General features: G+C 42.5%; 2 protein-coding genes across 2 annotated transcripts; both read right to left on the reverse strand.

Moving 5' to 3' along the window:
* On the reverse strand, window positions 1-7802 carry isy1 (ISY1 splicing factor homolog). Its single transcript, XM_019356825.2, has 11 exons — window positions 7261-7802; window positions 6210-6232; window positions 5993-6044; window positions 5532-5597; window positions 5404-5446; window positions 5205-5317; window positions 3755-3872; window positions 3556-3678; window positions 3269-3381; window positions 2346-2435; window positions 1-182 (listed from the first exon to the last, which is right to left on the reverse strand). Exons 1-11 carry the CDS (start codon window positions 7261-7263, stop codon window positions 75-77), a joined length of 852 nt encoding a protein of 283 aa, XP_019212370.1. The 5' UTR covers window positions 7264-7802; the 3' UTR covers window positions 1-74.
* A 1200-nt stretch (window positions 7803-9002) lies between these two features.
* cnbpb (CCHC-type zinc finger, nucleic acid binding protein b) lies at window positions 9003-10686 on the reverse strand. The gene is made up of 5 exons (XM_003457716.5): window positions 10365-10686; window positions 10153-10269; window positions 9901-9966; window positions 9633-9831; window positions 9003-9559 (listed from the first exon to the last, which is right to left on the reverse strand). Exons 1-5 carry the CDS (start codon window positions 10411-10413, stop codon window positions 9442-9444), a joined length of 549 nt encoding a protein of 182 aa, XP_003457764.2. The 5' UTR covers window positions 10414-10686; the 3' UTR covers window positions 9003-9441.
* Window positions 10687-17175: the final 6489 nt, after the last annotated feature.

A 17175-nucleotide genomic window follows, 5' to 3' on the forward strand; every position in this document is an offset into this window, starting at 1 on the left:
AACTGAAGAGCAGAAAGTTTTTATTAAGAAAAGGTACAAAAACACGCCTTTATTTACAGCAGCAGACAGATGGGTCAGAGCCCCAGCAGAGCTCGGGCCTCCTGACTCTGAGCCTGAAGAGTCTCGCTGGCGTAACGCTGCAGCAACTCCATCTTCTTCCTCCTGACCAAAGCCTCCTCCACCTGAGAGACAGACAGACAGGTTACCCCTGAATTACGTACCATCACTAGGCCATTCTGGAGGATTCCCATGATGCACTGGGTGTTTCTTCTTCACTCACTATGTGTTAATAGACCTCTCTGCATCGAATCATATCTGTTATTAATCTCTGTCTCTCTTCCACAGCATGTCTTTATCCTGTCTTCCTTCTCTCACCCCAACCGGTCACAGCAGATGGCCCCGCCCCTCCCTGAGCCTGGTTCTGCCGGAGGTTTCTTCCTGTTAAAAGGGAGTTTTTCCTTCCCACTGTCGCCAAAGTGCTTGCTCATAGGGGGTCATATGATTGTTGGGTTTTTCTCTGTATCTACAGGGGGACCATTTATATGGATACACCGTAATAAAATGGGAATGGTTGGTGATAGTAAAGTCCTGTTTGTGGCACATTAGTATATGTGAGGGGGCAAACTCCTCGAGATGGGTGGTGACCATGATGGTGGTCATTTAGAAGTCGGCCATCTTGGATACAACTTTTGTTTTTTTCAATAGGAAGAGGGCCATGGGACACATCAAACTTATTGGTAATGTCACAAGAAAAACAATGGTGTGCTTGGTTTCAACGTAACTTTATTCTTTCATGAGTTATTTACAAGTTTCTCTTTGTTCACAGCCATTGACATGTCGAAGAGGTTAACACGTGAGGAGCGGATCGAAATTGTGTTGATATCTGGTGAACGCAGTAACCGGGTCATTGCAGCAGATTTCAATGCAAGACACCCTACGAGACCACCCATCTCCCATGCTACAGTTAGCAAGCAGTTTGCTAAGTTTCGTGAAACTGGTTCACGACAAACTCCAGCTACTGCAGCATCTCAACGAGGATGACCCAGATCAGCGCACAGAATTTGCAGAATGGGCAAAACAAAAATTGGAACAGGACCCTCAGTTCACGCAGAAGATTTTGTTCAGTGATGAGGCAAACTTTTATGTGAATGGTGAAGTTAACAAACAAAACCACCGCTATTGGTCTGACACTAACCCACATTGGATGGATCCCTCCAAGACTGTTGGAACAACAAAAGTGATGGTTTGGTGTGGTATATGGGGTACAACGATAGTGGGTCCATTCTTCATCAATGGAAACCTCAAGGCCACTGGATATTTGAAATTGCTACATGATGATGTGTTTCCCTCTTTATGCACTGAAGCTGGCACGTTCCCTGAGTTTTTCCAGCAAGATGGTGCACCACCACATTATGGGTGCCAGGTCTGAGCATTCCTAGATGAACAGTTTCCTGGAAAGTGGATTGGTCGTCGTGGGTAGGTTGAATGGCCCCCAAGATCTCCCGATCTGACCCCCTTAGACTTTTATCTTTGGGGTCATCTGAAGGCAATTGTCTATGGTGTGAAGATACGAGATGTGCAGCACCTGAAACTACAGATACTGGATGCCTGTGCTGGCATTTCTCCTGCGGTGTTGCTATCAGTGTGTGAAGAGTGGGAGAAGAGGGTTGCATTGACAATCCAACACAATGGGCAGCACATTGAACACATTTTATAAGTGGTCAGAAACTTGTAAATAACTCATGAAAGAATAAAGTTACGTTGAAACCAAGCACACCATTGTTTCTCTTGTGACATTACCAATAAGTTTGATGTGTCACATGGCCCTCTTCCTATTGAAAAAACAAAAGTTGTATCCAAGATGGCCGACTTCTAAATGGCCACCATGGTCACCACCCATCTTGAGGAGTTTGCCCCCTCACATATACTAATGTGCCACAAACAGGACTTTAATATCACCAACCATTCCCATGTTATTACGGTGTATCCATATAAATGGCCCACCCTGTATTACTGTAGGGTCTACCTTACAATATAAAGCACCTTGAGGCGACTGTTGTTGTGATTTGGCGCTGTATAAATAAAACTGAATTGAACAGATCAAACTCTGAAACCCTGCATGGTAGCCTGACCTGCACCTCCTGGGAAATATAAATATAACACCACCTGCACAGGTGACGCCCACTCAGGTAGGCCATGTTGTTGGCTCTATATAGGTTGGACAACTAAATGAAGTGGGACACAGTATGAGTCCAGAGCTGCTTTCAAGGCTCTGGTTAGAATCAGGCTTCATCCTTGGCAGTGACGGTCCTCACGTTGCAGGAAAACGTGTTTGTGTGTCTCACCTCTTTCTGAGATGGAACAGGTACGTGTGCGATGAAGGAGAGTCCTCCATCCTCTCCCTCCTGCTCCTCCTGGTTCCCCTCATCATCAGGCTGCAGAGATCAAAAAAGATTGTTTGCATATCTCCTGTCTCTGATGTGTGTGTGTGTCAGTAAATCAGTCTTTATTTTTCTCTTCTCTAAACATATTTAACTTTGATGATTTCAGGACACCCTCAAAACGTCCACCATGTTTCTGTAAATAACCCATATCTCGTTGATGATGATGTTTCACTGAAACATCATCATCATGTGACTTCTTCAGTCTCAGCTGTCTGCAGGTTTCTAACCCTATGAACAAGCAGCACTGACTAACAACGGGCTGTGAGGTCAGTTTCATCATCATTAATATGCAAATTATCATAACCACTGATCAAAGACCAGCTGACACTGAAACGTTTCACTGAAAACGATGAACAGAGTCAACCTTCTGGGACTTCCTCACCTGGATGACGTCTACCTCAGCGTTTGAAAAATGTTTCAGTGTCTTCAGCTCGTACTTGTATCATGATAAAGCAGGCGAGGTAAACATGGCTAATGCAATAATCCAGCTGTTAACATCAAACTTATCGCATTTCGTGACGATCTCACCCCAGTACAAGTACTGATAATCTGGATTTATCCTTAAACCTGTACCCGGATTAAAATGATCCTATTCAGTTCTTTATAAAGGACCGGGACAAAAGTGATCTGGATTACATGATCCATGGAAGGAAAACCCGGATCATTTTATCTGGATTATATGTCCAGACCTGTGAAGCTTCATCGGCGACATCAGAGTCGCACGTTCAGACCAGATGGTGTGTTTCTACGAGTGAACCACTCTCAGGTGTGCTGAGGTTAGCTGACAGAAGCTGATTGGCTGAGCAGGTAAAGAGACAGTTCACCTCTTCGTTGTGGACGGTGTAGATGCTCTCCTCCTCTTCCTCCTCCTGCTGTTTCTCTCCAGACACTCGAGACTCTCTCTCTGTTTTCCACCTCTGGACCGCCTCCAGCACAGCTACACACACACGCACACACACACACACACACACACACACACACAGGTGAGGTTACCTGAAGTGTCACACACATGAACAGAAGCTCCATATCTGCTGAACTATAATCCAATAATTCCATCATCCAGGATTTTCACATATTCTCTTGATTGTTTTATAATCTGTGAATTATGAACCTTGTTTCTCGTACTGCGCCTCCAGAGGAAGCAGGACGCCGTCGTCTTCGTCTCTGTAGCCGTAATACTCTGCATCCACATCCTTCATCAGTTCCCCCCTCGTCTTCCTCGGCGCTGGGGCAGCTGGGAAATCGCATACTTGGTGAGGACCGATGGTGTGACAGTGTGACATCAAACAGGAAGTGATGCGAATACGTACGCTCCTTCTCGAACAGTTCCCGGACTCCCGGCAGGTCTCTGGCCGCTCCGAAGTATTTATAGCCGCGGTTTCCGGGCACCTCCTTCCCCTCGTGGTCCAACATCCTTGGCCCAATGCGCTGCGACACAAACACGCGGTCAGCTGCTTCGATCGCACCGATCAATAAATAAGTCGGGATTATCTCCAAAAGTTGATTCTGTTCATCTGGACGTAGCGTTTTGTGGGAGAAACGTTTCGTCACTCATCCAAGTGACTTCTTCAGTCTCAGCTGACTGCAGGTTTCCCCAAACCTTATAAACAGGACATTTGCATAATGACTGAAACCAGTCATTATTTCCCATTATTTCCCTTTCCCTTTTCACGTTACGTGAAAAGGGAAAGACCATCTCTGAATCGAGGAGGGGGCCTAAGGGTACATCTTTCGCCATCTTACAATGCTGTGATTGCAGCCATTCCCCAACTCTCTGTGAATGGGACTCATGGCCATTGATCAGTGTTCTTTGATCAGTGGGTTTTGGTCAGTGATTGTTGATCAATGGTCATGGGAATTTGCATAATTATGATTAAGGAACTGACCTCACAGCCCATTGTTCCCTCAGTGGGCTGGTTTCAGTCATTATGCAAATGTACTGTTTATAAGGTTTGGGGAAACCTGCAGTCAGCTGAGACTGAAGAAGTCACTTGGATGAGTGACGAAACGTTTCTCCCACAAAACGCTACGTCCAGATGAACAGATTCAACTTTTGGAGATTTACTTTCCTGGATGATTGAGAATGCATCAAGAAGTCGGGATTATCAATATCAAGTCAGGATTTGACAAAAGTCTCTCAGCACGATGTTACACAGATTACAACATTCAAAGTCACATGACTCATCACAGCAGGCTTTAAATCAGTGGTTACTATGGTTACTGTGAAAAGATTTTGTTTATTATTCAAATATGCTTTGCTTGTGATTGTGTAAACTCTGAATGACGATTCACCCTGGTAAACATGAAGCCTTGCCTATGCTTATCAAATGCCTGTGAAGACAAGTTTCTGTGTAAAGAGGAACGGAAAGTTCCACTTAAGCAGATGTTTAGTCTAAGTATGAACTGAACGTTTTAGCAAGATATGAATTTGCCTGTTAAGCAATCTACATTCTTTAGCAAGATATGCATTTGCAATCTATATTCTGAGAACAGGCGGAGACTGCCTCCGCCCTGTTGAGTAACCTACATGCCTATATAACCTGCAATAAAGAAGTGTACTGGTGTGACTCTCTCTCGAGACGTTCACCCATGTACATGTGATTGATTATATTGTCTCACTGTGTCTCTGTTTTACTTTGGCAGCCTTCTATTTGGGAGATTTCCCCCGACAGTTACAGTTCTATTAATCGGACCCTTTGATGGCTCCGATTAAACGTGTACTTCTGCATACTGCCGTGTACTCCTGTGTATGTCTCTTACTGCATAGTCGGGTCCTCCGAGCTCTTTGATGCGGACCTCCCAGTGACCTTTCTCTCTCAGCAGCTTGTTGATCTCATCGTTCAGATCCCGAATCCTGAACTCACCCAGACCAGCTGCACAGGTGAGACGTAGGTGAGATGCAGGTAAGACGCAGGTGAGACACAGGTGAGACACAGGTGAGTAAGAGACTTGGACTCACCGTTCTGGATCTGAGCGACTTTCTTCGAGATTTCACTGATAATCTGAAACAGGCACACAGGACACACTCAGCACACCTGACTGCAGGTACCATCACCACTACTGATACTAGTGCTGCAGTGTGACTACCTGTCGTCTCCATTTTTCAGCTTTAGGAAGTTCACTGCACTCTGAGGCCAGAAAGGGTCTTCTTTCCTACAGGTGAGAGATCAGGGAGACAGGTGTTTATCTGACGGCAGCACTACTGCTATGGACCGTAAACGCCTGCAGAGAGTGATAACAACTGCGGAGAAGATCATCAGGACCCCGCTGCCCTCTCTGCAGAGCATCTACCATCACAAAGTCCAGAGGAGACCCCACACACCTCCAACACGGACTGTTCACACTTCTGCCCTCAGGACGGAGGTTCAGACTCTTGAACAGCTGACCTATTTTAACAGTAATAATTTTTGCACATGTATATTATCTGTTGTTGTTCTATCTGTACATATTAACCGGCTTCTGTGGACAGCAGAGAAATAATTTCATTGTTCAGAGAAAAGCTTTTCTTTGTACACATGAAAATAAACGCTTTGAACCTTGAAACTCACCTTGACTTTTCCTTCCTCCAGCTGAGCCTGTCTGAACCGAGCCAGGGCCGTCCTGACAGACAAAGCAGAGGGACACATTTACCGGTGGAGGAAGACAGGAAGTGGAGGACAGGAAGAGGAGGACAGGAAGAGGAGGACAGGAAGAGGAGGACCGGGGGGGGGGGGGGGGGGGGGGGGGGGGAGGTCATACAGCACATCTCTGACAGGAAGTACTTACATGGCCTTCTCAGCATTCCTCGCCTGCACAGAGAGAAGATGAGAGTGAGAAACATCTGGAAACATGTTGTGAGATTATTATACTATCTTATGCAACCTCTACTTCTAATCAAAGAATTGTTGAATCATTATATGGCTATAGGCCACATTATGCCTTGGATTAAAGATTGTGAAATCATTACACTGTTTTATGATGCATTATACTGCTGAGTTATAAGAAATGCTGTTTGTGTAGAATCATGGCCTTCCTTTTCTGATTAGAAAGAACAAAACATACTGAACAGGAAGCCAAGGTGGTAACTTAGGTTCACTGAGAGAGAAAGAATGTGGATGTTTAGGTTTTATGACTTTGGATGGGGGCTGAAGCTTTAAGAATGTGAGAAACGGTCAGACACTTCGAGATCTGGCGGACACCCTCCTGTCCACATCTCCCGCCTGGACGTTTATGCTCAAAGTGTTGTATGGAATAACGAGAATTGTATGGAATAAAGAGATTGTTGATTGAGCATTTATACACCGAATGTTGTTCTTCCTTCAGCCCAAAGATAAAAGAATTGGGATATTTAACAACATGGAGCTCAAAGAGGAGGCAATGTCATGGTAACCAATAACACGTGAGGTCACCAAGAACCTCCTCTGAACCCCTCCTTGTTGGCCTGCAGCTGGGCCTGGAGGTGTTATCCAAGCAAGGATGACACCTGGGCAAGAGCCAGACTGATGCTCCCACCAGACTCCATTCAAAAAATCAGCAGTTTAATCAAGTTGAGCATTAATGTTCAATACAGCCAGCTGATCGATACACCAGTTGATCGCGGTCTGCTCTGGTTGCTCAGTCGTCTCCATGTTTCAGCAGCTCCACCAGTCTCCATAAAAAAATTTGCCATTTTAACTCAGAGTGTTTTAACACGGTTTGGAGTCGGAGGAGTGGTTCCTCACAGAGCCCGCTGAGCCCTGCCGAGCGCTTCCTGATCACTGATTAATAATGAATATTAATTAACGTGCACGCGGCTGTGATGTCAGTGAACATAACAGATTAAAATGCTGATTCTCACCATGTCTGCTGCGGAGTTTAGCCGTTAATCCAACAACCGAGCAGAAACCATCCAAACACACACGAACACAGCACGCACACTAACAGGAAACACGTCACCGGCTCCACCACCACTGCATCCGGGTTTATGTCTGCACTACTGCCCCCTGCAGGACGAGCGGCCCCCCTACAACGACATGTAAAATAAAATAAGAACTGTTGCACGCTGAGCTCTCAAACTTACATGATCTGTGTGAGATCTGATTGGGCGGTCACTTTAGCGTTCAAGTGCTACCAAACAATCAAACAAGGAAACGCCCACAAGTATTTCCTAAAATGTCTTGTTTGTTGTTTTAAATGTCAAATATTGTATAAGAAGACGAAACTGAAGCCTTTCAGTGAACGACCAAGCAAACACATATTGGTCCTCTGTCTTCACACACGTGACAGCACTGCTGCTATCAGTGTGTTCGTATGTAACAAAATCAAACTGCAGACATAAGTGTACACAGAGTGTGACTCTGAACAAACACAGCGCTATCGGCTCAAAATGTGGTCATAAATATTTTGTACTTGTAAATCAGTTTTGTATGTGTAAAAAGAATTTGTGTGTGCGTAAAAAAGATTTGAAGGTCCTCGAAGGGAATAAATGCCCTTTTACATGCCAACCCAGCGTTTTCCTTCATCACCACGAAGGAAAACAGTCTGTGGTCGTCTGAGTTTGGTGATTTTTGTGTCACAGGTTTACGTGCTTAATACAGGGACTTCCACAGCCTTTTCAACAGCGCTGCAGACCGCAGGGGAGGGGGGGGCAGTGTTTTGGAAATGACAGTCTTCACTACAAAGCTTTCTTCGTTATGAATTAGCATACATGTTTTTATTGAACATCTAAAGAACTAGCAAAAAAACAAACTCTTGTAGAGGACATAAAGTCAGAGATAGAAACGACAAGGAGCAGGTGCATCTAGTACAGGTAGAGCTGCTGCAAAAACCCACAGAGCTCAGCAGGCAGCGCAACAAATTCTGGATCCTTGGCTTTTAGTTAGCAGTTAGCATTAGCAGCACATGCTGTGCTGTGAAAGGACCTTTATGCTGCGCACTGTGACTCACAGCAATGGTCCCGGGTCAGCCCTGACTTTGTGTTAAACTAATCCTAAAGTAATAATGGTATTTCTAACCACTGACATACCACAACTTTATCCTTTCAACAGCTGCTGAAAGTTAGCGGACCTAGCTGCTATCGGATATTTATATAGAGATCCTCCAGCTTCAAACTGTATTACCCTTCGAGGACCTGCAGTTCAAAAAAGCGCCCCTCCGACAGCCAAACCCATCTGTTCTCTGATTGGATTGTTACATTTGTGATTGACATGACATTGACCAATCAGATGAAAGGAAGAAAACTAGGGTCAAAATTCGTACTTGTAACTTGCAGGTGTTTTTTTTGGCTAAGTCCACACACAAATCTTTTTTACGCACACACAAATTCTTTTTACACATACAAATCTTTTTTACACACACACAAATTCTTTTTACACATACAAAACTGATTTACAAGTACAAAATATTTATGACCACATTTTGAGCCCATACACATCGAAAAGGCTCGGATGAGCCAAAGTTCAACAAGTTGTGCCTCCATCGCTTGTCCAGATCACACGCTGCACTGCCGCACTGCTCCGTCTTTTCACTTTCATTTCTGTGTTTGCGCGTGCGCAGTGTGAGAGGCTGCAGTGACACCCTCACGACAGCCGACAGGTTTGATTTTCTTGCGACCATATGATTGATGATCGGGAGATGGTCGTGAGGTGTTAATCCTGCGATACTATTGGATGATTGCTGGAGGCGGGGCCAATCATTTTATTTAGTCCAAAGACAAAAATGAAGTTGGCAAGACACAAACTTCCATCGCTCTGTTAGGCCCAGCCAAAGGGCAGAGGGGAGGGGCCTAATTTGGCCTTCATACATCACTCTTCTCAGGTCTAAAAAAGCTCTGTACATCGTAACACAGCTACCAAACTAAAACACAGAAGAAAAAAGGGTTTTTTATAGTCCGCCCTCTCCTCCCCCCTCCGTCTGCTCTGACTTGCTGTTACGAGGCTGACCAACAGGCCTCTGGACCAATGACAAGAGGAAGATCAGAGTGCATGAAGAGAGATTAAAGAAGAGGTTTGGGAGCGTGGGGTCAGGGGTCAGAGGCCAGCTAGGCAGTGGCTTCGATGGTGCACTCTTTCGCCAGGTGACCTGACTTCCCATAGTTATAACAGTTCAACTCGGATGCCTTGCTGCAGTGCACCGCAACATGGCCGATCTCCCCGCACCTGCAGGGCACACGGACAGGTTACACTGGACCGTTCACCTGTGTTTTCATGCTCAGCTTTAGTATTAGTTTACCTGTAGCACTTGACCTTCTCACAGCACTTCTGAATGTGTCCGAAGCTGCCGCAGGAGTAGCACTTTTGCTCGTGGGCGTGGTTACAATTGCGCGCCATGTGACCGGCCTTGCCGCAGTTGTAGCACAGCTGCTCGCGCTCCTTCTTGGGCTCCTTGCAGTCTCTGGAGATGTGATCTTCTCTGCCGCAGTTGTAGCAGGCTGCAGGAGAGATCACACCTGTGCTCACCTGTCTTTAAACTGTTGTGATCTGTAAGCGTGTGTCCTCACCATCCTCTGTGCGCTCGCAGTCTCTGGCCACGTGCCCGAGTTCGCCACATCGGTAACAGAACAGGTCTGCAACGATACGACAGGTGTGAACTGCCGGGTGTGTCACATGGTCAGCTGTTCACAAGAACAGCACCTCTGCAGAAGCTGAAAATGGAAACAGGTTTCCACATCTCCATGGCGACCTCTGTAAAAACTACATGGTTTTTAATAAACTTTAAAATAAACTCATGGAGGTTTGATGGTGGGTGTCACCTTTGCCTCTGCCGCGACCTTTCCCTCGCCCTCGGCCGCCACTCGGACAGTTCTTCACCCAGTGGCCTGAGTGGCCGCAACCGAAGCACTCGTTACTGCTCATCGCCACGACCACGGCTGGAACCACAGACGAAGACGACAACAGACAGAATCACAGACACAACCACAGACAGATGGAACCACAGACAGGAGATTCAGATGTGAAACTTTACCTTCATGAAGGTGCAGAATAAAAACCACGGAGGAAAAGGAAAAACACATCAGGAACACCTGAGATGAATTCTCCTCAGTCCTGGCCCCACCCACACAGGTAGAGTTTACATTAATTGATTACACAGCAGTGAGGAATAGAGTTGAACACAGTAGATATTTTTCTGAAAGTGCTGTAACTAGATTAAGGATTTAATTCCAGGACTGTTTTACGTTAACTAGTAATGACTTCATGAATAACATTTTAAGCATTAGAGAAAAAAAATGACTCATAATCAGGGGTGCACATAAGTGGTCCGCAGGTGCGCATTCGCTGTCAAAATAAAAGAAGCGCACCAGATAAGAAGTTGCAACGCCCTTTAGCGTACATAAGATTTTCTGGAGGACGACAAACATTTGTTTAGAACTCTTCCTACTGTACCACAGGCCTTCAAGCTGGCTGTAGTTAAACCTTTACTTAAAAAGCATCTCTAGACCCAGCTGTCTTAGCTAATTATAGGCCAACCTCCAACCTTCCTTTCATATCAAAAATCCTTGAAAGAGTAGTTGTCAAACAGCTAACAGATCATCTGCAGAGGAATGGCTTATTTGAAGCGTTTCAGTCAGGTTTCAGAGCTCATCACAGCACAGAAACAGCTTTAGTGAAGGTTACAAATGATCTTCTTATGGCCTCTGACAGTGGACTCATCTCTGTGCTTGTCCTGCTAGACCTCAGTGCTGCGTTCGATACTGTTGACCATAATATCCCACTAGAAAATTTGCATTTCCTGCAAAAATGCTGTGTGGATGCCGGAACGCTGAAGCTGTCTGCTGAAAATGACTGAAAAAGATGAAAAGCTGCAAAAATTGTATGGCAGTAAAGAAACTGAAAAATTATGCTGAAAACAAGTGAAGAAGCAGAATCTTTTGCTGACAAGAGGTGAAAAGGCAAAACTCTGCTTAAAAGGGGTACAGAAGTTCAAATTTGTACTGAAAAGAGGTGAAAAGGTTCCTTCTGAAATGAGCAGAAGATACTGAGATTTGTATTGATAAGAGGTGAAAGGCTGAAAATTTTGCTTAAAATAGGTGAATCAGCAGAATGTCTGCTAAAAAAGAGATTTCTGTTGAAAACACCTGAAAAATCTGGGATTTGTGCTGAAAAGGGGTGAAAAAACTCACAATTCTGCTGAAACGGGGTGAAGAAGAGGTGTTGGGCTGTTGAGAAGAGTTAAATAAGTTGAACTGATATGTTTGGGTACAAATACTATGATTTGGCAATAATACTGCATTTTAGCACAACTACTGAGATTTGATTGAAATACTATGATTTAGAAGAAATATTATGACTTTGTACAAATACAGTGTTTTGGCACAAATACTATGATTTGGTTCGAATGCTATGATTTGAAACAAATAATATGATTTAGTAGAAATATTATGATTTACCAGAAGTACTATGTTTTCTGCAAAAATACTATGATTTTGCAGAAATACTATGCATTAGTAGTAATACTATAACATCACAGATATATAATGATTTTTGCAGACATTCTGGTTTTACACAAATACTATAATGTGGCAGAAATACTATGTTTTAGCACAAATACAATGATTTGCTATAAATACTATGATTTGGCACACATACTATATTCAGCAGATATACTATAACATAACAGAAATTTTAATTGGGCACAAATGCTCTAATTTGGCACAAATACCATGATTTGGCACAAATATGATGATATGGCAGAAATACTATGAGTGGGTACAAATACTATGAATAGGCACAAGTACTATGATTTAGTACAAATACTCTGATTTGGCAGAAATACTATGATTTAGCAGAAATACTATGTTTTAACATAACTAATATCTTTTGACCGAAATTTCTGCTAAAAGGTACTATTTCTGCTTTTTGGCAGAAATACTGTAATTTGGCATAAATACTATGATTTGGCAGATATACTGTAATCAGCACATATACTATAACATGACAGAAATTCCTCCACTTATTAGTAATACTATAACATAACAGAAATGTTATGTTTGGCACAAAAACCATGATTTGGCAAAAATACTATGATTGAGCAGAAGTACTAAGATGTAGTAGAAGTACTTCTACTACTTAGAAATACTATTATGGAGGAGTAATACTTTCTGCAATCAGAGGTACTGCTTCTGTCTGCTTCATCAGGCTGTGTACTTGTATGTATTTCTGCCATGGAGCGTTAACAAGAATCTGAGGTCCATATTAGACAAACTGCTAAAATCATAAAACTTTTCAGAATTGTAATAAATTAGCAATATAAATTACAGGTCTGTGATAATGTATAAATTTGTAGTGAAAAAAAACATGTGGACGAAGGTGGAATTGAACCCACGACCTTTGAGCTGCAGACCCGTGTCATTACCAATTGCGCCACCTGGAAAGGGGGCGGGCGGCTGGAAAAAAGATTGATGAGCAGTCAGAAATAGATCACGGTAAGAGGCGAAAGACACCGTTTTTTGGAGTTACAAAACATCGTGTAACTCAAAAACTAGGTGGGATAGAAGCATAATTCTTGTACTGGGTGAATCAGCGGACTTTGGTGTACTTTGACTGCGATTTTCATTGCTCTTTGTACCTCCGTCGCGGAGATATGACGAGAGAAGAAACGGCTTCATTTTCAGAGTTTGAAAACTGAGAGGAGGACAGATTTCCACCCCTCAAACAAACGTAATTTATGGCTCAACAGTAAGATGACTGTAAAAACTGCTCCAACCATGAGTGTCAGCAGTGTCTGAAGATGAATTGGCACAAGCCTCTCGTCTTAACTTTGCTTTGTTAAAATTATTTATGATTTATGATTTGGCAGAAACACTGGGACTTGGTAGAAATACTGTGATTTACATGAAATACTTTGACTTAGCAGAAATTCTATAATCTAGCAAAAAGCACTACAGCATAGCAGAAATTCTATCATTGAGCAGAATTACTAGGATTTAGTACAAACACTATGATTTGGCTCAAAAACCTTTTTTTTGCAGTTATATTGTGATTTGGCAGAAATACTGTGAGCAGTAATAATATAACAGCAGAAATACTGTTATTTTGTGGAAATACTATGCTTTGGCACAAATACCATGATTTGGCAAAAATACTATGATTCAGCAGAAGTACTAAGATGTAGTAGAAGTACTTTGATTTAGCACAAATACTATTATGGAGGAGTAATACTTTAACATGAGAGAAATATTGATACACACACACAAACATACACATACACAGAGCCTAAAGGGAGCAGTGGCTGTTAAGAGTCTGGGCTTGGTATATCTAGGTCAGTTAAATTAGCTGCACCTGGTGTAATCAGCCCTTACACACACAGACACAGAGAGAGGTATGAGTTTTCTGTAGTGTATTTCTCACATTCAGGATTCCCCTCGAACAAATGGCCATAATTTCCTAACTGTAGGGGCTAGAATGCTCATTCTGACACCGTTTTGTTCAGAAGAGACGGGGGAATCTGCAGGTCTTCTTAATTCAGAGATAAAATATAAATCATTGAAGATATATGACTTGTAATACACTGTAACTGAGTAGAGGCGAAGCAAAACTGCCTTGACTTGCCCTCAAACAACGTTTTGTAACTCTAAATCTATATGGAGCATCAAAATCATTCTTTCACCATAAGAAACAGCAGGCTTTGGTGAACAGTCATGGGAATTTTCAGGTCTCTGTGGAAATCCATCAAAAAGATCTGACGAGAGAAAAAAGTGCCTCATTTCCAGAGTTTGAAATCTGAAGAGATCTGAGCAAGGCACGAATTTCCTACCCTCAAACAAATGTAATTCATGGCCAAACGGTAATAGGTGAGAAAAAAATTCTTGAATTGTGAGCATCAGGGGTGTCTGAAGATATATTGGCACAAGCGTCATGTCTCAACTTTGTTTCGTTAAGGAGATATGACGATTTGAAAATGCCTCTCATTAGAGAGTCCCAGCGCTGATTTTGAACAGACTCTCCATTGACTTTCTATGGAGAGTTTTAAGACTTTGTGTTGCTCTGAGGCGATTTGATAAAAATCTGTAACTTCCACAACAGTGATAGTGACAATTTCTGAAAGCCAGCAAAAATACCTACGTTTTGATGTATAATTTGTGGGGGTTGAGTGGAAATTGAGCGAGTAGCAAGAAGTTGTTTAGACATGAAGAGAAAATTCAGAACGGACCGGCGCTCACTCTGAGTTAATTGAATAGCAACCATAGCAACGCATGTATTTTCTGAAAAATCACAATTTTGCAACTGAAAACTTAAAGAGGGATAAGATTAAAACGGTAGAAGGTCTGAAAAAGCTGAATCATACAGGAATAGCCCAATAATTTGAGAACATTTTAAAGTTTGAATGGAGTTTCTAGGTGAAAGTATGAGAAAGTAGTTAAGTTTGAAAAACAAGCAAGTTTTAGCAGAATTGTGGAAGTTTTCCATTCATTTCAATGGGACAAAAAAAAGGAAAAAAGTGTAATATTTTAAAAAGTATAATAGTAATAAACACCAAAAGATATAGCTGGCATTAGCAGAAATAGCAGAACAGTTTAGAGTTTGAATGGAGAAAATCGGCTGAAAACTGAGGGAGTAGTTAAGTGCCAAAAAACGGGGGAGCAACTTGAAGAATAAAGTTTAAAGAGAAACAGGAACTCAATAGTGTGGATGCCTTTGAGGGCATGCTGTGTGAATGCCTCGCAGTGGAATGGGAAAAAAGCAGAAAAAGGAGAACAATCTGCTGACAAGCGCTGAAGAAGCTGAAGTTTGTGCTGAAAACAGCTGAAAAATCTGAAATTTCTGCAGAAAAGAGGTGAAAAACTGAAAATTCTGCTGAGAAGAGGTGAAGAAGCTAAAATTTGCGTTGAAAAGAGTTTAAAAAGTCAAAGCATTCACTAAAATTTTTTTTGCCATAAGCAGGATTTGAATCCAAGCCTCCCACTCTGAGAACGCCTACTCAGCTCACTGAGCCAAACTGGCTTTCAGTTAACCGAAAACATGTGTAGAAGTTGAAAATTTTACTGAAAACAGTTGAATAAGCTGAACTTTGTGCAGAACAGAGGTGAAAAACTGAAAATTCCGCTGAAAACAGGCAAAGAAGCTGAAAATTCTGCTGAAAAGAGTTGAATCAGCAGAATTTCTGCAGAAAAGAGGTAAAGAAGCAGAAGGTTGCGCTGAAAAGAGGTGAATCAGCAGAATTTCTGCTGAAAACAGATTTCTGCTTAAAACAGCTAAAAAGCTGAGATATGTGCTGAAAAGGAATAAAGAACATAAAATTTCTGTTAAAAAGAGTAAAACAAAGTTTAACTGTTAACTGAAAAAAATGTTGCCATAAGCGGGATTTGAACCCGGGCCTCCAAGTCTGAGAACGGCTGCTCATCTAACTGAGCTAAACCACAGCTCAGCCCGGTGAGCAGAAATAAGAGACCACATTGATAATGTGTTCCATTCATTTCAATGGGCAAAAATATTGCAAAAAAAATTCAATATCTCAAAAAGTATAGAAGATATGAGCACCAAAAGACATAGCAGAAATAGCAGAATTTTTTAAGATTTGAACGGCGAAAATCAGATAAAAACTGTGGGACTAGTTCCACGGCGAAAAACGTACGGAAGCAACTAGAATAATAAAGAATAAAGAGAAACAGGAACTCAATAGTGTGAATGCCTGTTTACGCATTAACACTAAGGTCAATTATGGTGTTCCACAGGGTTCAGTGCTAGGACCAATTCTGTTTACATTATACATGCTTCCCTTAGGCAGCATCATTAGAAGACATAGCATACATTTTCACTGCTATGCAGATGACACGCAGCTCTATCTATCCATGAAGCCAGGTAACACACACCAATTAGTTAAACTGCAGGAATGTCTTAAAGACATAAAGACCTGGATGGCCGCTAACTTTCTGCTTCTTAATTCAGATCAAACTGAGGTTATTGTACTCGGCCCTGAAAATCTTAGAAATATGGTATCTAAGCAGATTCTTACTCTGGATGGCATTACCTTGGCCTCCAGTAATGCTGTGAGGAACCTTGGAGTCATTTTTGACCAGGACATGTCCTTCAATGCACATATTAAACAAATATGTAAGACTGCTTTCTTCCATTTGTGCAACATCTCTAAAATTAGAAATATCCTGTCTCAGATTGACGCTGAAAAACTAGTTCATGCATTCATTACTTCCAGGCTGGACTACTGTAATTCATTATTATCAGGATGTCCTAAAAACTCCCTGAAAAGCCTTCAGCTGATCCAAAATGCTGCAGCAAGAGTCCTGACAGGGACTAGAAAGAGAGAGCAGATTTCTCCTGTTTTGGCTTCCCTTCATTGGCTTCCCGTTAAATCCAGAATTCAAAATCCTGCTCCTCACATACAAGGTCTTAAATAATCAGGCCCCATCTTATCTTAATGAAGTTGTAGTACCGTCTCCATTTTTAACATTAGGCTTCAAACTTGCTCATAAGGGTCAAATGATTGTCTCTGTTGTATTATTGTAGGGTCTTTACCTTACAACACAAAGAGCCTTGGGGCCACTGTTGTTGTGATTTCGTGTCATATACATAAACTGAATTGAATGGAGCAGCAGGGTCCCATCAGATTCACTCTGACACCCTCATGTGAGACACCTGTGGAAGCTGTAGAACTGCTTTTAATGCGGACAGATAGGGGACCACAAGAAGACAGGTGAGGACAGGTTCTGACTGTCTCAGGCAAGGGCGTAGATTTGGCATGGACGGAAGGGACATGTCCCCACCAATATCCAGCAATTATTGAATTGTCCCCACCAATAATTTGATCTCTTCGAGTAAAG

This window comes from Oreochromis niloticus, linkage group LG5 (genome assembly GCF_001858045.2).
Source record: "Oreochromis niloticus isolate F11D_XX linkage group LG5, O_niloticus_UMD_NMBU, whole genome shotgun sequence".
NCBI classification, from domain to species: Eukaryota; Metazoa; Chordata; class Actinopteri; order Cichliformes; family Cichlidae; genus Oreochromis; species Oreochromis niloticus.

What these genes read in the sequence shown, in the direction of transcription:
- cnbpb (XM_003457716.5), bottom strand. Translation starts at nt 10,413, where the DNA reads ATGTGTTTTTCCTTTTCCTCCGTGGTTTTTATTCTGCACCTTCATGAA. An exon ending in TATTCTGCACCTTCATGAAG is followed by an intron (nt 10,270 to 10,364) that starts GTAAAGTTTCAC and finishes CTGTGGTTCCAG; the next exon opens with CCGTGGTCGTGGCGATGAGC. An exon ending in CTGCGAGCGCACAGAGGATG is followed by an intron (nt 9,832 to 9,900) that starts GTGAGGACACAC and finishes TCTCTCCTGCAG; the next exon opens with CCTGCTACAACTGCGGCAGA.
- isy1 (XM_019356825.2), bottom strand. An exon ending in AGGAATGCTGAGAAGGCCAT is followed by an intron (nt 6,045 to 6,209) that starts GTAAGTACTTCC and finishes TTTGTCTGTCAG; the next exon opens with GACGGCCCTGGCTCGGTTCA. An exon ending in CTGTTCCATCTCAGAAAGAG is followed by an intron (nt 183 to 2,345) that starts GTGAGACACACA and finishes TCTGTCTCTCAG; the next exon opens with GTGGAGGAGGCTTTGGTCAG.